General features: G+C 44.5%; 4 protein-coding genes across 6 annotated transcripts; all 4 read right to left on the bottom strand.

Moving 5' to 3' along the window:
* Window positions 1–1,535: 1,535 nt before the first annotated feature.
* On the bottom strand, window positions 1,536–2,896 carry LOC137907997 (probable N-acetyltransferase CML1). The gene is made up of 2 exons (XM_068752358.1): window positions 2,811–2,896; window positions 1,536–2,455 (listed from the first exon to the last, which is right to left on the bottom strand). Exon 2 carries the CDS (start codon window positions 2,442–2,444, stop codon window positions 1,764–1,766), a length of 681 nt encoding a protein of 226 aa, XP_068608459.1. The 5' UTR covers window positions 2,445–2,455; window positions 2,811–2,896; the 3' UTR covers window positions 1,536–1,763.
* A 1,110-nt stretch (window positions 2,897–4,006) lies between these two features.
* slc39a8 (solute carrier family 39 member 8) lies at window positions 4,007–9,009 on the bottom strand. Its single transcript, XM_068751719.1, has 8 exons — window positions 8,782–9,009; window positions 8,133–8,295; window positions 7,240–7,409; window positions 7,031–7,153; window positions 6,352–6,522; window positions 4,758–4,965; window positions 4,309–4,493; window positions 4,007–4,153 (listed from the first exon to the last, which is right to left on the bottom strand). Exons 1-8 carry the CDS (start codon window positions 9,007–9,009, stop codon window positions 4,007–4,009), a joined length of 1,395 nt encoding a protein of 464 aa, XP_068607820.1.
* A 670-nt stretch (window positions 9,010–9,679) lies between these two features.
* Window positions 9,680–16,697, bottom strand: manba (mannosidase, beta A, lysosomal). The gene is made up of 18 exons (XM_068752147.1): window positions 16,691–16,697; window positions 15,601–15,743; window positions 14,748–14,842; window positions 14,547–14,652; window positions 14,292–14,465; window positions 13,892–14,015; window positions 13,577–13,746; window positions 13,378–13,485; window positions 12,910–13,061; window positions 12,425–12,542; window positions 12,047–12,133; window positions 11,720–11,887; window positions 11,416–11,634; window positions 11,149–11,313; window positions 10,743–10,887; window positions 10,467–10,609; window positions 10,095–10,352; window positions 9,680–9,999 (listed from the first exon to the last, which is right to left on the bottom strand). The coding sequence occupies exons 1-18, from the start codon at window positions 16,695–16,697 to the stop codon at window positions 9,775–9,777; spliced, it is 2,607 nt and encodes an 868-aa protein (XP_068608248.1). The 3' UTR covers window positions 9,680–9,774.
* Window positions 16,562–21,797, bottom strand: LOC137907214 (ubiquitin-conjugating enzyme E2 D3-like). 3 transcript variants are annotated; one of them, XM_068751517.1, is made up of 8 exons: window positions 21,370–21,797; window positions 20,279–20,342; window positions 19,713–19,744; window positions 19,496–19,573; window positions 18,931–19,036; window positions 18,759–18,852; window positions 18,620–18,669; window positions 16,562–17,557 (listed from the first exon to the last, which is right to left on the bottom strand). In XM_068751517.1, the coding sequence occupies exons 1-7, from the start codon at window positions 21,391–21,393 to the stop codon at window positions 18,621–18,623; spliced, it is 447 nt and encodes a 148-aa protein (XP_068607618.1). In that variant the 5' UTR covers window positions 21,394–21,797; the 3' UTR covers window positions 16,562–17,557; window position 18,620. The 3 variants fall into 3 exon arrangements, with proteins under 3 accessions (XP_068607618.1, XP_068607619.1, XP_068607617.1); XM_068751518.1 differs by lacking the exon at window positions 18,620–18,669; XM_068751516.1 differs by lacking the exon at window positions 21,370–21,797 and having other exon boundaries at window positions 20,279–20,414.
* Between the last annotated feature and the right edge of the window lie 605 nt (window positions 21,798–22,402).

Genomic DNA, 22,402 nt, shown 5'->3' with positions numbered 1-22,402 from the left:
CCAACAAGACAGGAAGTTGACAAACCAACTCAAGTACCGAATTATATTAAATCATCCCTGTTGGATGTTCTTCTAAATTTGCATCCATCCAACACAAAAGGTCTCAAACGCACCCGATTGGTCCAATCACCCACCTCCAGGACCCACCCCCTTCATCCAGATCCGCACAAATATTTAACAGCGTCTTCTCTTGGATAATCTGTGTAATCCAAAGAATCCATCTCATCCTTCATCACGCATTTCCCGTGACGTCATGCGGGTGTCGCTGCCGCCGCCCGTTCGCCACGTGCCAGAAGCCGGACCCGAGGAGGGCGCGCTCCGCGCTGAATGATTTAGTGCCACTCTACTCCTGAAACAAGCACGCACGCAATAAGACAACAAAGCTTGTCCGACAGAGAAGGTGCTGAAAGCAGCCTGAAGATGCTGCCGTCACGTGACGTCATCCCCCCCCGACGAAGGGAGAGGCAATTCAACAGACATGACGGGGACAACGGTGCACCAATCGGGGCAAACTAGAGCATCCCTCGGTTCGACTCACCCTGGAGGACGCGCTCCTCCTCATTGGGGACAGGCACCCCGGTCCTTCCTGGAGCAGCGTCGGCTAGACAGGAGGGGGTCTAGGAGGAGGGAATGGGGGGGTGATGCTGCCAGAGTCTCTCCAAACCCCCCCCCCCCCTCTGCCCTCCTCTCCTCTCCTCTCCTCTCCTCTCCGATCAAAGGTGGCAGCAGGAAGCCTTTTGGGATCTGGCAGGAACTTCCTGGGACAAAAGGGCGAAGGAGGAGAAATAGCATCCAGGCTTGGCTTGTTGGGAGAACATCAGCTGAGTGGCAGCACTGCGCTAGTGTCTGTGTGCTGGTGGGGGGGGGGGGGTTCAGGCCCAGGCTGAAGCACTGGGTCCTAAAGCCTGCAAATACACACACCCTGGAATGCTTCCAAACTTGACACCCACCAAATGCAGCTTCCCAAAAGTGCTTGATCTGCTGCAGAGGTTCGGAAGCATATCAGGGTCGTTCCAGTGTTTGAAGTCCCGATGAGGACAATAATCGAAGTCTAAAATCCGGATTTAATCTCTATCATTCCAACTGAACGGCACCAAACGATGATTTATCAATACAGCACAGAACTACAGAGAGGTGAAGCAAAAAGCAAAGTCGCAGACAGTAACTGAACGCGACGCTGCTGCATTGTGTCTGAGCACAAAAGGTTCAGGTGCTGCTTTGTCACACAGCGATTGCATTTGGGGCCCATCCTGGCGCTGTGGCCCCCCCCCCACAGAGCCAGGATTAGCCCAACTCTATCAGCTTCTGTCAGCTAACTGCATGACATCATCCCTGTCGAGCCTGTGGAACTTCAGTCCTCCCTGTTTCTGCGCCGTCATCTTTCAGCTCAGACGCCGAGTTTCAGCATCACGTGGGAGGGAGGAACTTCTATCAAGAAATGCTGCAAGAACTGATCAGAAATATCCTGAAGGAGGTTCTATAGAATAATGACTTCACATGCATCCACGTCTCCAGAAACCTTGATTTTATTGGAAAATTACACCCTTTTGAAAGCTGAATCTTCATTTTAGACTCTTAAGCTAAGGTAAAGGTCAAAACAAGTCCATCTTTTCCTGTTGGCTGCAGAGAATGATGCATCACCATTTCTAAATAAAGCCCCTGAGATTAAGAAACTTCACCAAACCTTCCATCTGCTCGGAGGCGAGTCGATTACGGAATTATCATTTTTTTGGGGCGAAGCCAAACTTCCTTTAAAATCCCCTTTAATTGTCTTTTTTCCCGCTCCTCTGTAGGTCGAGTCTGTATTCAAACGTAACGAAGTTTGTGACTTTGAATAAGAACCCCGGGGGGGCAAATTCTCTTATCCTCTCGTAGCCCATGTGCTCGTAGAGCTTCTGAGCGCTGGTCTGCACCATTGAGGTGCACAAGATCACTCCTGCATGACCCCTTTCCGAACTAAAATCGGCTACCGTCCGACACAGAGCCTTTGCGATGCCCGTCGCGCGGTGGCTGCGGCGCACACTCAAGCGTTTCATCTGTAAGCACCCAGGCGCGTTCTCAGCAGGTAGGCAAGCCACGCAGCCGACCACCCGGCTGTCGCTTTCAGCAACCCAAAAGCACGAATCCTTCTGCTTCAGGTAAGCCTCACTGATGTCGTTTAAGTCGCCGCTGAGGCCGGTCTCGATGTATCGGTTTGCCATGTGGACGACAAACTGCCGGATGCCGGCCAGGAGGAGGGTAACGGCCAGGATGGGGAGCAGGAAGGACTTGGAGCTGGCCATGAGAGTGCAGAACACACACATGAGCACCATTTGGGTCACCGGCTGTTTCAGGAGGTGCATGAATAGTGACGGCACGTGTTCGCTCAGCCCCAGGGTGAAGATCTCCCTCACTGTCTCAGCATCATCATCCTGATACTTCCGGATCTGGAAACTGGCGGCCATGGTTCAGAGCCCTGTGGGCCAAAATATAGCAAAAATATTAATACACAATTTGTATTATTATAGCCAGCAGTACTTTCTCACCTCTATTGTACAAAGAGGCATTTTGGGAAGGTCACGGCCAAAGTTTAGCGTCAGTAAACGCACCATGAATTATTGCTGCAGGCAAAGCGACTAACCACCCGATAAGTCGGTTTATATTAGTCTTGCTAACCCACAAATAGCTATTGATAAAACCGCAAAAACTACGACTACTGCTGTGTCCTTTTCAGCTAACGGATCAAGCGTCATAAAACAAGAGGATTTCAAGGATTTGCTTTGCGGTTCTCTGAAGGAACAAACGACGTGATTAAAAAAAAAAAGTCTTACGTGTTTATATTTTTCTTGTTTATTGGGTTCTCTGGATATGTTGAGCGTAGATAAATCAAAGTCGCCTCGTTTCACATGTCCAACATACCTTAATGCGACTTCAAGGATGTTGCATTCAATATATCGGAAGAATTGTGGGAAAAATGGGTTCCTAAAAATCCGTTTGGATAATAGCCACCAGGTTTATCCTGGGATCGTTGTAGCTATCACTGAAAAACATGTTTTTTTTATTAGACAAATGATAAGTATAGCATTGCTTGAATTTAGTGCTTTTACCATCTTCTGTCTGCGCATAAATTAATGGTTGTAAGCAATGTATCAGTTATACGAGTATTTTGAACGCAGCTTGCAGCACTTCCTGTTTAATGCTGATTGGTTGCGCGTCTGCATCGCTTTGTGTTTCCGTTTAGCAAGATAAGAAGTAAATAAGGCATCATCGTCACCGCATTATTATTAATAATTATAATAAAAAATGGTCTAAGGATTTTGTTTTGAAGCTGGGAAATATTTTCCCATGATATATTTTTCCATTGTTGAAATGGTTAGTTTCAGGTTGGGACCCCTTCAATGACAAATAAATAAATAAAAACATTATTATTATTATTATGTTGGATTTAGGAAATACCAAAAAAACTAGATAGTAAAAATACAAATCAGAATGTTAAAAATCCTCACTTCCTTTGGTGGTTCCTTTGGCAGGAAATATTAATTAGAGTAGTATATGCTATGGAGAAGTTGACTAACCTTCAACATTGAGGATAAATTATCTTTCCATGGCTTTTGCAAGATACGCTCCAGACAAAAAAAGGATTACGGACATACAGATTACAATGCACCCTGTATTACATATGAATACCGGTATATTGTTTTAAATTGGAGCATTAAAAAGGTACAAAACAATTCAGACAATGTGAAGACTAAAGAAAATATAATTTATTGTCTCCTTTTAACAAATCACACTACAGTTCATACGTCAAATTATTGTAAAGATTTTCGTTCCCAAAATGGAGTAAACATTTCACCAAATTTCAAGTCAAAACATATAAAATAATTCATTTTCCCCAAAAAGCATCCAGTTTTGTTTGTACAAAACATTCATTTCATTTTCATTTCCCAGCCCAGACAAGTGAGCTGAGAAAAGGAAGCCGCTGATTTATTGACTTTCTTTCCAGTGTGTTTCTCTGGCTCCCTGTCCTCTAGCCCAAGCTGATGCTTCCTGCAAACATGGTGATCATCAGTATGATGACGAAGCCGGTGAGCAGCCCTGCATTCTCAAGCAGGAAGAAGATCATCTTGTTGGTCGTCCCCTTCTGTTCCCGTGCTATGCTGTCCATTTCTGGAAACTGAGTTGAAGAACGACAATCAGGAAAATCGCTTAAGAGACCAACTTTTTTCTTTAGGAATGGAAGAAGTAGACAGATGCAACAGCAAGTAATGCTAGACGAAAACAAGACCTACACAAATAATAATGCAATAATGAAGAGCTGTTTGTTCTAACCATGTCTGCCAGTGCAATGTACAGGAACATTCCTCCTGCAATGGCAAAGATTGGATTCGGGGCGAAGTTGCTCCCGACCAGGACACCAAACACAAGACCGACATAGCAGGACATCGCAGACAGCAGGTTGAAGAAAACAGCTTGTGGGACGCTCATGCCAGCGTTCAGCAAGATAACAAAGTCGCCTGACAAGGGAACAAACAAACAAACAAACAAACAAGTTGTTGGCTGAAACGTTTGGCTTGTCCCGTCAGGGGTCGCCACAGCAAATCAAACTCCTCCACCTTCACCCCGTCCTCAAACATGCAGTCAGCCGTAAATATGAAAGTACACCATCAGCAATGATTGTAATCCTCCTCCTGATGGACTGGTGCAACCGAAAACCGTTCTCCTTAGCACAAAGTGACGGACGCCACATGGGCTGGGACTGGATGGCAGACTTAACTCACCCAGTTCATGGGGGAACTCCTCGCAGACAATGGCGACAGACGTACTGAACCCCGTCAGTAACGACACGGTGAAAGAGGCGCCGATAGCGAGACCGTCGATGAAGTTGTGGAGCGCGTCGCTCAGCGTTATCATCCACGCCACTGTCTTAATGCTGGAGATGCGTTTCCCACGCAGCCAGTGACATATTAATTTGGGCTCCTGGATGTCCTGGAGAAAGTTAAAGGCTTAGATTTACAAAAGTTACATGTAAACAACGTGGCTTTTAAGACCATGCAGAGCTAGCATGCAACGATAACGCTACGCTTGAAACACAAGTGCATTCAGAAAATGAGCACTGTGTTTGTTTATGCTAATGCATATTACAGTACATTTGCAATCATTGTAATTGCTAACATAGTCACGCTACATGGCTGGTGTGTTATGATTACATTTTACACACACACACACACACACACACACTGTCAACACCCCACCTGTGTCATCAGGAATGTTAGTTGATATGTAACTTTTAAACAATCATGAAACATGATTTCATCCGACTCTAAAAATACGTTAAACTACAGTTTGTTTGGCCTTAACAGAAGTATGAGGATGAAGGATGGTCTTTGAATTAATGTGCTGAGTTATAAATCCATATATTGTCAGAGATATCGGTCAAATTGACGGGAGGATGGTGCTCGATTTGTTTAAGGGATCGCCAAAGTGTGGCGACATCACCATTCATAGAGCCACGTGATCCCATCAATAAAGACCAGGTGAAAAACCCTAAAGGATTTCATCAACATTCCAAGAATTGATCTTGGAAGCATAAAATGTAAGAGTTCCTCATTAATCAACTACAGGAGATGTGCTGTTGTGTGCAGAACGTCTAAAGGAACTCCACAGCGCCAACGTATAAAGGCGCTTGTGTTTTTAAATGGGGAAATCCGAGATCAGGCAGACGTTGGCAAAGAATTCGGCCTTGGTTGAAGATACGCCGCCGTGACAAAACGACTTTTCTACTAGCCACAGGCAGACAAGGAGTCTTTGTCCTCAAGTCAGACCATTCCTGCATTAACCAGGAGGGGACGCCGCTGAGGCCTTCGGCACGGATCCCTCTGTGGCGGCGACATACTGTACCTGTCTGGATAGTATTATCGACCCCTTCAAAACCAGAATACTGTAAGGACACCGATGACGCCACTGTTAAATATTAACATCTGCTACAAACGTCCTGCGTCACTGTCAAAAGCTCAATAAATGACTCCCAAGCAAAAATGAAAACATCTGCGCTCATCCAAAAACAAAGCCGCAGGACGCACTGTACCTCTGAGATACTTATTATGCTGGACCAAATCTAATTCCTCTTTGCATTGACGCATGTTGTAAATTACAGACTGATAAGATATCAATACCGCAGTCTTTAATTTATAGTCCCTGATGAATTAGCATCTGCTGTGTAATTGTACAGTGACTTAATAAGATTACGGCCACTCCCCAGAGTTCAAAAGCTAATCTGGGCTACACTTTAGGGTAAAGATGAGCGAGGACAAGGTTGATTGCTGCTTTGGTTCGCCAGACGCCCCCGCGCAGAGCCGACCAATTCATCAATACCTCAGGCGACGTCACGGCTCCTTGGGAAAGTTCAGCTTTGCTGCTGATCTTCTCTGTGACGATGGTGCTGAGGCTCGTCAGAACGATGGAGTCCATCTTATCCGCTATGTCTCCGTTGTGGAGGGAGTTTTCTCGAGGCGGCTCTGCAGGAGAGAAAGGGCTGTGGCTGTGCTGTCGAGAGATGCGGAAGGAGATGCAGGAGTCAATTGAGGAGGAGGCGAGATGCCCAAGATGAATGTTGGGATTGTGGCGGAGCCCGCAACTCTGCAGTGCTTCATGTAAACATAATATTCATAACAATTCATGAAGTTTGGTTTCTAAACTTATAACTTTCATTTTGTAATAAATTTTTATTATCAGTCTTTTTTTTTCAGCTTTAATCAAACATTTTTTTTTTGCTTTTCAAATGTTGTCATTTGTATATTTGCCTTACATTATTATCCCTGTTAAATAAATAATAATAATAAAAGAGCTCAAGGCCACACAATCAAATATAAAAAAACCCGACATCAATGCATGACCCCATAAAGTTGATGTTCTTGTGATAATTGCTCATTAGGATCCCAAGCTACGCTATAAATCACTTCACCCGCGGTTATGCAAGCGTAATAAATTCATCATTCTGCCATAAAGGAAGTGGAACCCGGTGAACTCACGCTGTACGTCATGATCGTCTTACCCCCTGGTCCAGCTTGAGAAACATTTTCAGCATCTTTTCCATGAAGAACAGGATGTAAAAGCCTCCACATATCCCAACAGCCTTATCAACATAGTTATGTGTCTTGGGATCAAACCCCAAAGCCTGTGGGTTAAAAGGAGAACGTTAGTACGCCTCCCTGGTCCAAACATGGGGTCCGTGTTTGGCCCACGCCCACACCCCCTACAAACCTCCGGAATGAGCTGAAGCACAGCGTTGGAGAAGAGCGTCCCGATAGCAAGGCCAATGAAATAAGTCAGCACTTTGGGAAAATAAGACTTCTTGGTGAAGGGGATGACGAAGAGTCCGAGCAGAGACGCCAGGTTGATCAAGGTGACGGCCAGAAAGCCGTAACCCCACACTGTCAGGGCAGAAGTCCAAGAAACAGTTAATGCAAGGCTAAACTAAACCAGGGTGGATCCTGCTCTTTTTGTGCTCGCTGATATTTATTCAACTGTAGTTTAAGTTATTCGCTTTTTAGAGGTAAAACTTTATACAATTCTTTCGTAAGCAAAAGTCAAAATGGCCAAACAAACAACAGATTCGACTCTGATCGGTTTGTTTCTCCTCGTGTTGAGTGAGGAACAGATCATCAAAGATAAAGCTGATAGAAGGAGGGCCATATTTAATCATGATGCTGGATTCAAGAGACTCTTTAGGACACTTTTAGCTCTTAACATTCCCGCTACAGCTCATCATAGCTTCTCTAAGTCGGGGGTCTGGCAGCTTAATCAGCGTTCTTACATTCCCACTCCCAGACACTCCTGGAAACATTTTCAGGTGCTGTTTGCCACAGGTTTTGTTTATTATGGGGGATTCTGCTGTAGACAGACAGAAAAAATGACCTCTGACTGCTCTGAGGTCACATTTGAACTCTTGAGCGCAGCTGGGCATGAAGCCTCAGATCCTTTTTTTTGTTTTGTTTAAAAAAAACAAAATCGGAAACTTCAGGGAGAATCATCCATCCTTTATTCCCCTGGAATAATCTCTAATACTTGTGCAAACTCGAGTCAACATGACATTTGAATTATCTGTGTCGCAGGGGTCTGTGCAAATAAACCGGCATTGTGATGAAGCAACTCACCAGTGTAGTGAACAGGGGGCACAGGCGGAGCGACGGCGTAGGGGCAGGAGGGCAGCAGCACCTGGGTCAACACTGCAGGACAGATTTTCTCCAGATGTCCCACAGTTAGCTGACTGACATTACTGAAGCCAAAGTCGGACAAAATCTCTGCAGCAGAGGGACACTGAGGGGCAGAAACGTCACCGTAAAAATCCTTTCACTGTCTTAAACCTCTCTTTAGTCATTTAAATCTTCACCACTGTTTTTTAAAATGTTGCTTTTCTGCATCTTTTTGGATCTATTTGTAAGAAATGTGGCAAAATCAAAGTTCTATTATAATTAAGTCTATTATTATTATTACTATTATTAAAAGACTTTAGAACATATTGTGCTGCTTTAATTTACAGCAAAATGACAGCAAAAAACAAAAACTATTAAGAATAAAATGGATGTGAAGTGGAAAAATACATTAAAAGATGCATTCATATTTGACAAAAACAAATAAGCATGGAATGCAAAAATGAAGTGACTTAATAATAGTCAGTATGGATCAGACATTTATCATCAGATAGTAGTTATTACTACATGTTATAACAAAGTAATTAAAAAAAATCATCAACCTCTCTTCTTCTTTGACACTAATTTGACATAAAGTCAACTGCATGCTCACATTTTGGTCAATCAGTGGATTTTCCTCATTGACCACTTCCTCCGATCGTCTGGCTGAGATTATCAGAAGCAAATCATCCAGATTATCTAACGAGAGGGAGTTATTTTCACCATAAAAGAGCAGAATATTCTCTAGAAATCTGTGTCCATCCGGGTCGATCGTGCGTAAACTCTGTGCGCAACAGCTCAAACTCAAAACGCACGCAATCAAATATCTTAAATTAAACATCGCTGCTTTGAAGCGGGGTTTCCCTTGGATTGATCTGCTACTCCTGCACCGCTTCACTCGAAACGTCCAAAGTCATTATAACCGGCTTCTAGATCCAGAGAAGTTCGTCCTATTCCATACAGGATTCTCTTTTGATGGTCGAGCCGAATTATCTCAGGTAGGACGGGTCCAAAGATCAGATGGAAAAAACAGACCGCTCGAACACGTGCAAGGGAGATTTTATCACTTTGTATTCAATCTGCTCTCTCTCTCTCTCTCTCGAACACGTGGTTTTAGTAGATCTGTCCCCGCCTAGTGGCCGCTTGTGGTTAACGCAGGATTCCTAAGAACAAGGTTGCATTCAGGTACTGCAGAGAAGGAGGCCTCCAGAGAAGAGAGACTGCAAGACTGAAATAAATAATGAGATCATATGGGGGCTGCTGCACTCTGGGGGGCCCCCAAGCAAAGAAGACCTACCCGCACCTTCCCCCGTAAAGATGTATTCGGTCAAAACCTGTGCTTTAGAAGTTATTTCAAAGACGAACATACACCTAAATATAAAACAAAGGAGGCACAATGTTCAAATATCTAACCAGTGACCAAACGGGTCTGTTCACTTCTCTGTGCAAACAGTCTGCATGACAGTTATCGTACAGCCGCCGCCAGCAGGGGCCCCACTTTGGAGGGTGGCAGTTAACTTTTAATCTGCATCATTTGATCTTTAATGAACAGAAGAGTGATAAAACATGCAGCCATTGCTCCTTCTGGAGGCCAGGTGGTCTCAGGTCAGTAAACGTCCCTTAAAGATTTGACAGTGAGAGATCTGGAGAGTTCTGCGACACTGGTGGGTCTCCAGGCGTCAAAGGTGACCGTCAGGTTCCTGGAAACCATCAGGAAGCCATTGGAGCCGAAGCGTCCGGGGATGTCTCCCACGTCCAGCCAGACAAAGGCCGCCACAGAGGTGGAGTGGAGGGTGATGGCGTATCCGGTCTTATCCTCCTGCACTTTGGCCTGCAGAGAAAAAAATACTCTGAAAATGACTCAAATAAAAAGATCTGTGTGAAATAATAACAGCGGTCCGGCAGCTGTTTAGCAAAGCGCCGTACCGTGATGTTGGCTCTCCGGAGCCCCCGGGCGTCTTTAGGTGAGGAGAGGAAGTGATGGTTCGTGGGACCCAGCTGACCACTGCCGTCCTCCAGATGAAAGGTGAGCAGACAGGTGAGACGGGTGCAGCGACCGCACCCTGCCAGCAGGGCGCTGACCCGCTGTTTAAAAACGGGTGTCGCGCTGCCACCAGCGACCCGGAGCGGGTCTGACGTCAGTGTGCACGCCGGATCCAGATCAGCCCATGAAAACACGTTCACCTAATGGAAACGAGATGATGCATCAATGAGTCTGAAATGGATGCATGGATAAAACAGATGTTAGCATTAGCTTAGCATCAAGTTTAGTGAACAGCTGCTTTTTATCGGGCCTACCACAGCCCGGAGCTTCAGGTCGTGACTCAGGTCTGAGACGGCGTAGACAAAAAGAGCGTCGTCGTCCTCAAAGCCGACAGGCAGGACGGCGGCAAAGAAGCTCTGTGCAAAATAGTGCAGCATTTTCCACTTCCCACCGAACTCTGCGCACACAGAAACGATATCCGATCATTGAGCGACAGTTACGTCTAATCCAGAGAAAATTAGTTACACAGCAAAATAGCTACAAAGCCTTGAATGCACGAGTACAAATTACAAATGACAAACATGACTCACCGATCGACGACCAAGACGGCGCCTGCCAGATATCATTGAGCTGCCAGTAAAGAGCGCCCATAGTGTGACCTTTGCCCTCAACGATCTCGCTCCGACTTCGCCGGTAGAACTCCGTCTGACTCTTCACACACTGAGCCTGCATTACCTGGACATGAAAAGTCGTGTTTGAAAAGTCGTCACACAAAATTATTTTGCTTCATCCCCCCCCCCCCCAGTTATTGCTTTTCTGATCTTACCGTCATCTCAATCTCCTTTTTAAAACAGATTTGTGGCACCAGAGAAATGTCTGTTTCGGTATATATATATATATATATATTTTAGCACCAGAGCGCACACTCATAGTCAGACGTGTGTAAACCCTCGCAGCTCCAAACACGGCCCAGAAATCACAACATGCCTGTTTCACCTGCGTGATATAGAGAGTATCTGTGAATCGCTTCAGGCGATCGGTGGCGTTTGGCAGGTTGAAGTGTAGCGCAGCCTGCAGCAGCATCTGCTGGTTCCCATTCTCGTGGTGCTGACGATGGCAGGCGAATGAACTGTCGTAGCTCCAGTCTTCTTCTATGGAAACCTGAAGCGTCAAAAGATAGAGACTTAGGGCTTCAACATTACACGGTTTAAAGCTAGCTTTGCATTCGCCATTCGCCTGGAATCATGAGTTCTAATCAGTCACCGGCTGCAGAGTGGAGTAGGAAGGCCAGGACTGGAAGCCATACTCGGATGCGAAGCGCGTCCGCGGGAAGGTCCTCCAATCCCAGCAGTCCTGGATGTAGCTGTAGAAATGCGTGTCCCCGTAGAGCGGGTCGTAGGGATTCGCCGCCACCCACCCTTCCCGCTCTGACTCGACCCCGTTAGTCGGACTGGAGACTAGGAACGGGCGACTCGGGTCCTCCTGAAGGAGATGTTGGACATTTTTACAAGCTTTTAAACCAACTCTAATAACACAACTACATTCCATGCCATGATTTGACTCTAACCTCCTGGACTATCGCTCTTATGTGGTCCACATAGAGCGTCACGTAGTCTTTCAGGTACACCGGCCTCCGGGAGGCTGGGATGCTGAACCAGTCCGTGGCCAGGGCAGCTTCGTTCTCATTGTTCCCGCTCCACAGGATGACGGACGGGTGGGACTTGAGGCGCTGAACCTGATGAATGAACACAAGACGAGACAGTTCGTGCTACAACTTTTATTTCTGTCGGTGTGCAGACGCTGAATGCAATGCGAACCTGTTAAATAGAATTCAACTGTGGAAGCCGGAGAACAATCGAGTCTCCATTTAAATGATCGTTTATGATCAGCTCACCTGTTGGATCACCTCTTCTCTCACCGTCTGTATGAAGTCTTCCTCGGCGGGATACATGGCACAGGCAAACATGAAGTCCTGCCAAACCTCAACACAAACACACACACACGCACACGCACGTTTTATATGTCACGTTTAGAGTCACGAGCAGTGGTGATGTAATCATATCTTATAGAGATATAATAAATGGCTGGCCTCAAGCGTCTTTCAGTGGCGTTACGAAATGTCTTTATGCTGATGATGGTCTTTTATTTTCTTCAGGCACACAGTGAATGCAGTAAATGAGTGATTCAGGGGTTACTTTAGTTCAAATCTGGCTGGTACAGACAGGTACAATGATCCAACATTATATATATATATATATATATACATTTATACCATGATTCCCATCTCGTCACAGATGCTGTAGAATAGATCCTGCTCATACACTCCTCCTCCCCAGGCTCTGAGGGCGTTCATGTTAGCATCCACAGCGGACTGCAACAAGTTCCTTAAGCTGCAGGACAAGAAGAGCATAGGCAGCCTCTGTAAAAACGAATCCATCACTGCAGCAACGGCTGAAAGGAGGTCCAATCTAAGTGCTAAATCTGTGTAAAAAAAAACAAAACAATTACACAGAAAGGAGAAGAAGAGTGGAAATAGATTCTTATAATTGGAATGGAAGAGATTAGGATTGAGAGTTGGGACTTTGAACGTTGGGCTAGCTAGAGAGCTGGTGGAAAAGACAGGAGGCGGAGCTAGAAGTGGAGAAAGCTGATTTGCTGTGGCGACCCCGAACGGGAAGATGAAGACAAAAACGAAGATGAGATCAGTATTCTTCTTATCGGGCCGCTCTCAAATGCAGCCTTTCAAACTGAACTCACACAGCGGGGCTGACTCGGTCCTGGAAGGAGTGGGCCGGGATCCAGTTGGAGCCTTTGAGGAAAATAGGTTTCCCATTGATGCGGAAATAAAAGCTCAATCCTGGCGATCCAACAATTGGCTCCTGGACAAGTTCTACTGTGCGAAAAGACAGCTGCAGGAGACATTAAAAGAATGAATTGATTCAAAAAATACAACAATAACAATGGTCTCCGTTAAATCTTTGTGACACCATTAAATTAAAGAACGAGCAAGTGTGAGAACGGAGTGGTGAGCTGCACAATCTTAATCTAGATTTTGAATGCAAATTATTTAATGTCCACTGCTTGGTGTTTAGACATCAGAATCAGAATTGAATCAGAATTGCAGAATATTTTAACTTTAAATTTGTCCGCTTTTTCTGAACCGATGTCAGTAAAATCGGACTTTAAGCGGATCCTAATGTCACCCATCAGTGAGGACCCTCTGACCTTAGTTTCTGCAGTCAGGATTAAGAGCCCCTCCTGGAATCCTCTGACAGTGACGCGATAAAAGGGTCGCTCGCCGTGCCCACTGGGCCACCACAGCTTCACGCTGCTCTGGAAGAAGGACAAGATCTTTAAACTCGTACCAGAGATCCTATTCCACAGATGAAAAGTCTGCTTTCACTCCGCCAGGCAGTCGCAGTACCGCGTTGATGTGTAAGGCAAAGCTGTTCCTGGTCTTTCCCGGGAGGAACTGCGTTTGGAAGGTCTGATCCGAGTCCAGCTCAGGTAGGGAGAGCGCGATTTGGCATTTAGTTGCGTGAACTGCGTCAACAGAAAGTTCCACCTGGACTCGCCACTGAGAGACGCTGGAATCTAAGCAGCAAACAAAGAGGGAAGGTGAAATAACCGAAACATCTCTATTAAAATGAAGTAACATTTTACAGCCATTGACAGCACTCTTTATTTTCTGCAGTTGTAGCCAACGAAAGGTGGAGAATGAAGATCAGATGGGACGCACTGTAGAGAGGGACGGATGAAATGTGGATGAGCTGCAGGACGTCAAACGCCTCCAGCCGAACTGTCTTCCAGAGACCCATCGTGGGGAAGGACGGCCCCCAGTCCCAACTGAAAGAGCTTTGTTCCTTCACCAAAACACCAAAACTGGACTTTTAGATGTATTATACAAACTGTAATAATGTAAAGTTAATAAAAAGGTATTGATTAGCATTAGCTTTGATAACAAGCCCGGAAAAGCAAAACATTAAGTGCTTTAGGGATTATAACGCTGCAGCAACAAGCCCCGGACCCTCTTCTTCATCTTCTTTTTCAACATTATATTTTAAACAGAGGGAATATAAAAGAAAACTCCTATTTTGTGGTTTTAGTTTTCCAAGGGCGAGGTATTCGGAAGCGCTTACTTTCCTGATGAAATTGACGTGACATTCCCCTTTCTGGACATCTGGAGGACATTCAGGAGGAACTCGGTATGCTGAATGAGCTTTCCTCCGCTCAGACGCATAAAGTATTGGAGATAACAGGCTGACTTTCAGCACATTGTCCCCATCCTTCAGCAGATCTCTAACTGGAAAGTCCTGCAGAAATGACCACACAAACCCAGATGATGATGTAGAAGAACATGTAAGCAGAGAACTCTCGTTTTCGAGGGAACATACATATCTGCGGAACATGTTGTCGCTTTTCCCGACAGTGATTCCATTCAGGGAAATTGATGCAACAGTGTCAACGCCGTCAAAGATGAGGAGTGCCTTCTGTTTGGACCTTTGTTGCAGGAAAAACCCAGATCCGAGTCAGAAACAAGGCACCCAAAGGCACCCATTTAAAAATAAACAAACCATAAATGTCATGATACTGACAACAGCTGTGAGGACACAGTAAATGTGGTCGTGTATGTCCAGTTGTCAAGGACAATCCACCGATAAGACAAGTCATTGAACCTGTGATACGGGTCCTGAAAGAGAAACAGAAAGATTTAGACGACTCTTTGGTAATTCAATGCGATTCCCCTGACATTTCTCATGGAAGAGATCAGGACATACTTTTCTACTATGTGCATCTAGACTACAAGAGGAATGGCAGGAAATACTTAAATGAAATGTACATAGATATTGGCTATACATGTGTGTGTACTTAGTAAGGACTTTTAACCTTGGCTGATTTGTTTGTTTTTGGTTTTCTTTATCTGTTTTTGCCTTCCTTATATTTTTTTTAGTTGCGGGGAAGTATTTATTTAACTACATAGTATTTTTAGATGCAAGTAGATGCATCTCCACCACCTACCGAATAAAAACTGCTTCAAAGTGTACGCTTTCAGTTACTACTGTAAATTCTACCCTCTCAAAATGAAGATCTCCCTTCTAAAAATGAAAAAAAGCACAATTTTGGTAATAACATAAATTCCTCTTGCCATATTCCTATCTTTTTAAATGACCAAGAGAGTTTCATCATAGGAAAGTGCACGAATGAATAAGATTCTATACCTAATATGTATTCGTTTAATAACATGAAAAACATTGTAGGTTCATCATTTTAATTGAAGAAGACATATTATGGACAACATGTCCCCAAATGCACCACAACCTAAGTATCCATTAGACGGATTAATTAAGAACCTACCAAAGTACACACAGTACCTGAACGTGCATGTGTGCATGTGTGCACGCATGCACGTACATCGTTCTCGTGCACGTGCATCGTTCTCGTGCATACCTGGATGTGTCCCTGCTGCTGCAGAGCCGAGTGAACACATCCCGGAACCTCTGCAGCCAATGACAGCGACGCGTTGGCGTTAGACAGAGTCCATTTACCGTCCAGACTCAGAGTTCCATCCGGAGAAAACTCGGATAAAACTGCTGTAAACCAACACAAAAGAACAGTAATGATACCAATACGAATATTTCCATCTTGAATCATTGTGTTTGATCCCTGTAGGCATTGTAAACAAGGTGAATATTCCTAGTTGGCGATCCACTTCCGTGTTTGTCACGTGACGCTCACGCGGCGGTCAGCTGATTTGTGTTGGGAGGTGTCGAACTTTCCCAGAACGATTCGGAGCTGAAGCTAGTTTACAGAGATGTCACACTTTTATAATCAACACTTCCACTTCAAATGTCTTTCTTTATTAAATTAGAATTAATACAACTTCAGTTGAGTGTGTGTTTTTGCACAGAATCAAATTACAGGTCTGGACATGTTTCATTTTAAGCAGGCAGTGACATAACATATGCCAACTAACCATCAATAAACTTCAATAAACCATCAATAAACCTGAAGGACCTCCAAATTAACCAAGGATCCACCCCCCTTTACTTTTTTTAAACTTTCACCTCCTCTATAGAACAGAACTCTTTACTACAGTGGAATTCTGGAAGGTTGACTATTGGTCAGACTGTAAATAATGGACCTGCAGTGTCCCAGAGCTCTAATAACAATAATTATGACCTTCATCAACCAATGTTCATTAAGTGTGCATTTATGTGAGAACCCCCCCAAAGGTTTTGGTAGTTTTCATAAGAGCAACAGTAAACATCCAAAACTGAGAAAATACACTTTCTGCAAGTTTAAATAATGTCCCTGTAACGTTCGCCTCCAGATATGCACATTACAAATTAAACTTTTATATTCACTAATTTACATGTCAAGTTAAAATAGGAAAAAGAAGGAAGCACAGTTATGGTTTAAGTGACTTTATTGAGGGGAGAAAGTAAAAACAGAGCCGCGAGTTGATTTTCAACCATTAGGTTTGCATCAATATTTTAGGGCTACAAGAAGACAGTGTTCAAGTGGGCATAAAACTAACAGCTCATCTACTGGCTTGTAAATAACAGAAATAAAATAGAAAGCCTGAGGGGAATTAAATTTTTTCCAACTTCCAGCCTTTACAAACCGCCTGATCTGCAGAAACACCAGATATAATATCCTACCTTTATTAACATGCATAAAATACAACACCGAAGTTCTTACATTTTGCTTCCTTAACATCGATATATAATGCTGCGCCTCTCCGTACACAGATCGTGGAATACGATACACTTCTTCTTCTCAGGTAATGGATTCCTATACTAACGATCAGAAGAATATACCAACATCACACCGGCCCAAGAGGCAGACGCAGGAGCAACAAAACCAGTCCCCAAATCTTGTGAGAAAGTTCAAATAAGACGCAGCAGAATTTTGCCAGTTTGGAAAAGTTTAGATTCAGAAACGTGTGGCAGAAGACACGCTTCACTACAAGTGCTCTGAAATCTAGCAGCCCAGTAAAAGTCACCCCCACAGGACCCAACCAACTGGATCTTCTCGGGGTTGACGCAATGTTCAGGGTCAAGGAAGCATCGGATTCTGCACGGATGAATTGACTAACCACCAGTTGAGGGTCAAAAATAATTTACCGGTGCATGCGCAATTTGAGTGTTCATAAACTGGCCTACAGAGAAAACACTATCTTCTTATAAGCTCGTGAGGTGGGGGGGGGGGGGGGGGGAGTAAAACGCTATAGCAAAAAAACAAAAAACAGAAATGCTCTGTGGGGAGAAATTAATAAAAGAACCAAAATCCTGGAATTTATCATTAGTATTTGTAAAATCAGAACCAGCGATGACGTTTCCTTCCGGCCTGTTCCCCTCACATTGCGTATTTGGTTGTCCATTCTTTTGCTGTTTTGCTGTATCTGTAAAGAGAAAATGGAATAAATATTCAGTAAGTCAAAGTCAAACTTATCAAGCCAATGAGCACTATCTTTTTTTTAACAATACAGAAGAAAAGCACGAGCCCGGCTTTATCCGAAGGATTCAGGTCTTTCTCGCCGCCACCCAACAACGCAACGAGTACGACTGCATTTTCTTTTACTAAGATCAAGAGTTGTCGTGCGGGAGTTAGAGGCTTTGTTGCTGCTACAACAGCGCTGCCCTGAGCCATCGGTTATTGTCACCAAACAAAGCCAAGCCGCTGCAGCACAACAGACCAAACAGCACGCCCGGCGTCTTGTTTGCCTTCATTCATGAGGACATTTCTCTGTTTGCTTTGGGTCATGTGAAACATTCATTCATTCTCTCAGCCGCTTTATCCGCTACCGGGTCTCGGGTAGTGCTGGAGCCTCTCAGCAGTCTACGGGCGAGAGGCGGGGGTACACCCCCCGGACAAGCCGCCATTAATCACAGGGCTACACAAACAGTTTCTGCACACACACTCACACCTACGGCCAATTAAGTGCAACCAACCCCCCAATTTGCATGTTTTTTCGTGGTGGAAGGAACCCGGAGAGAACCCACGCAGAAACGGGGAGAACAAGCAAACTCCTTTAACATGCAACAACAGTAAATGCAAGGGATCACTTTACACACCTCTCCACGTGTTGATTTTCAAAATCACCATGAAAGGGCTGAACTAAACTCGTGGCTTGTATTGATCCAATCAAATGTTTGTAGGGAATGAGTCAATTCTCTGAGCATGAATATAAATAAGCCCTGGTAGCATTTCACTACTGTATTTGTGAAAGACGACTTTATTTTTCATGCAACAGAAGCAATAGCAGTTGCAGGACTTGTGATTACTACTAATAGGACTTCACTTAAAACACAGCTGGGAACAGATCATTGCATCGCTGTGCAAGGCAGGCTCAGGATCAAGGCAGCTAGTCACTGCCAAATCCAAGCTGCTAGTCAGCCCGAAACATCACAACCGGCCAACCGTACAGCGCGAGTCAAGATGCGGCGCGGCCTCCTGGCCTTACCCTAAAGCATGGCGTACTTCGTCGTCCATTCCCGAGCTAGCTTATTGTACCTGAGAGAGTCGCGTGACATACTAGAATCAGCAAATTAGTACTGGTGATAATCACCAACTATTTATTGCACACAAGATTCGCCACTCACTTCGAAGAATCTGTTTTGTAGATTCGTGCGATCTCTGGCACAAGCGGGTCGTCTGGGTTGGGGTCAGTTAAGAGTGAGCAAATGGAGAGAAGTACTGCAAGAAATGGAAACGGATAATCACACAAGTGAAAGCTACGCGGCGCTAAAACAGGACGCGGGCGATCACTCATACCTTTAGAAATAGTAAGCGCTGGAGACCACTGTGATCGGAGGATATCCAGACAGATACTGCCGTTACTGTTTATATTCGGGTGGTAAATTCTTGTTGTGAATGCAACCTGGAGAAGTGCGGGAAAGACATCGGAAAATTTAATTGTACAATGAGGCGATGTTATGCAATTCTAACGACTCGGCACCTGATCAAAAGCACGACGTCTGACGCCGAGTCGGACACCGGAATGACTGGTATTACTTCATGCAGGCTGTCAAACAATCAAGCATGCTCGCGCTGCCCAACTGCTGGACTCGTTTACAAGAGACGTTGCTTCCTCCTCTGAACAATCCTTAAAGAGCTCAGCAGTATTTAAAAAGACCTCATACCCTATCTTCTGAATATAGCAGCCATGCACTTAACATTTGATCCCAGAATTTCCCTCTGGTATCAATAGAAGTATTCTGTTAAATTGTTGCATGATTAATCCTGAGAGTGGGGCGTCCGAGTGATGATTAACACGTTTTATTATTACCAAACAAAGCAAGAAATAGGAAAACTTTATTCCTGGAGCACTTTAGCGTACCTTGGGTGGTTTGAAGGGATAGTCTGTAGGAAAATGAATAGTCAAGAAGAAAACACCTCCCTGATATGCACTCTCGGTCTGAAAACAAAGGTGAAATTTACATATTTCAGCAGGGAATTGAGGAAAAAATACAATCAATCACTTCATGTAAAACATCATTTTTTTGATTAATAATAGCAACATTATACAGCTTTGATCACTACAAGTATCTACTTACAGGGCCCATGATTGTTGCTTGCCAGTGGAACACTACGAAAGACAAAAGTACGAGTTAAGAAATGAAAAATGGGTAACATATGATCCCCTGCCTAAAACATGCTCCTGAAACATAATTTCCTTTATAATCCCCAAAAGGCATCTGTAGTTTCACTCTGCAGTTGTTTACTCCATTTTAGGACGTATGCCTTCAGAACCAGCAAAACCAGTTCCCAGCAGTCAACGCATTAAAAGCACCTGTATGTGTGCTTATAGCTTCTCCTGAATCCTTGAGCGACATTTAACTGGGGGGGGGCAGGCGTTCCCCCAAATAATCAGTAGGATCAGGGTAACAGGCAGGCGTTCTGTTTTAGTGAACTTTTTAAACCAAGTATGAAATCAATGTTTTATGTTCGTTACATAACACGGATACTTTCCAGATTGTCAATTGTACTTCAGGAAAAAGAGACAACGTTTGAAGACGTCGTCTTAGTTTCTGATGAATTATAACCTGTCCTTTTTTGTTGGGGGGGGGGGGGGGGGTAGGTTAATGGACGAGAAGCATAGTAGACAGCTCGGAACACTTACTGTCATCACCCACGGGCCCGGCCGAGCACTGCGCCGGAGGGTCACGCGACAGGTCTGCGAGCTCCTGTAACGACACAAATAAATCGCAAATAAATGAAAGTTTCTCCCTTCCTGTCTTCATTTGAGCCCAATGAACACACATCCACTAGAATGCGGTGTAGTACGCATGCCAGGCCAGTAGTTGGCGTCACGTCACCATCCCCCCCCCCCCCCCCCAGTGTTATTTTACATTTCAAGTTTAAATGTCAGCATGGAGATTTAGGGGGGGGTTCGCCATGAGAGGTTGTGTCATTTATTTCACAACACCACCAGCTCACGGGGCAAGGGGCCGCACATTTTACCCCAGTATATATACTACTATTGCCTCTACTGTTATTTATAGGTCCACAGCTACTTCGGGGCGAAGCGGAAGCCAAGGCCCCACCCCGACCAGCAGACACAAAACCATTTCACAGGAAAGTTCATAGAACATTCCAGCAGTGAAAAAAAATAAAAAAATAAAACCACGACGTGAACCTCTCATTAAACGTCACAATTCTGCTGCCAACTTCCTCCATTTGCGCACCAGAACACACCCTGAGATGTGCGCAGGCACACAACACGTTCACATACCAAGGAAGTGCATCATAAACACGTCTGTGACTGCGAACTTTTTTCTTTTTTTTTTTTTAAATCAGAGATCGATATGAGTCACGATTTATCGTAACTTCAGTATTTTTTAAGACATTCGAACGAGTCACAAAGACTCGAATCACCGTTATTACATTTGTGGGCTTGTGCGGGGTGTTGCGGCCTCGTTCTTGTCGTCAATCCACTTCGACAAATGCACCGAATCCAAAACAGCAACCAATGTTAGCTAGCTAGCTAGCTAGCTGGTCTTGGTCCGTCCAACAATATCGAACTGGATAGCAATAATTGAAAATACGTTCTGCGAGTAAGCCAAGACGATCCCAAATAACGAGAAGAACAAATTCACCACGTCTCGAAACGTGTTCATCCGCCATGTTTAACAGGTTATACCGCATCGAAGAGCAGCGCTACCCTTTACATTGTGGGAGGCTAGGCTAGTTCGGCTAACTATCGTACCCTACCTTGTTGATCCGTTTCAGAGCCATCCTCTCTCGACTTTTTTCTCTTTTACTTCAAATTGTTCCAATCCGATCAGTGAGGGGCAACCGTGCCGTGCCAGGATGATTTGCTCCGCGTTAAATTCCAGACGCCGGTTCAACTCGACGGCTTTTCCTCCTAGCTAGCGGAATTAGCTGACGAGTAGCGAGATCAAACTACGTATGCGCGGAGTCGGAAACAAAGCTAGCTGGCGAGCTTATCCGGCTTATTCTTCGCCGAACAACAAACGCCGCAATTTCCCGTCGATTCCCCGCGCTCTAATTATACTTTTAAATAATAGTTAAGCTTAAATAATCCTATCCTTAGTCGAGACCGAAGATCGAGTGCGATAACCCGGTCGGCAAGCGCTCGTCTTCTTCTGGTTTCGTTAGCCACCTATGCTAGCTGCTTGTATTTGAAGCTACACGGAGGCGGTCCGGTTAGCTGCTGAGTGACGGGACGGATGCGGCGGCGGATTGGCTTACAAGTCTTTAAATAAAAAACAAACAAACAAAAAAAACATTGGTGACAAAGCAGTCAGACTCAGACGTGTCAGCGGAATCTTTAAAGAACTTAAATTATTGTTCGTGTAATAATAGCCACATATTCTCTGATTCAAAAATATGTTCTACTGTAACTTTTTGATAACTTTATTTTTGTAATGTCAAGAGAGATTCTATAATCTGAAAAGGTTTTTAAAAATGAATCTTGAATCAAGATTAACTTTGATTCTTGATCCATCAGAATTGAATGGGACCTTCCGAGTTTCACGGAAATGTGTTCTGTAATTGTGGCATAAGGCCTTGCAGACGATCTAAAGCAGAAGTCGCATCCAAAATCTAATTCAAAGCTTTCCAACCATTGTTTACAACTACCTCGTGTGACAGCGTGGTGGATCCACAGAAATTTGGCTGTTGTGCTACTCGTATCATTTTATATTTTAGTGTAGATTAAACCCACAGCAGACATATTATGACAAATCATCTCGTCTCTTAGGAAGAGATTACACAAATCATG

The sequence above is a fragment of the Brachionichthys hirsutus genome, chromosome 18 (assembly GCF_040956055.1).
Source record: "Brachionichthys hirsutus isolate HB-005 chromosome 18, CSIRO-AGI_Bhir_v1, whole genome shotgun sequence".
NCBI lineage: Eukaryota > Metazoa > Chordata > Actinopteri > Lophiiformes > Brachionichthyidae > Brachionichthys > Brachionichthys hirsutus.
This window is presented reverse-complemented; position numbering and strand designations above follow the sequence as displayed.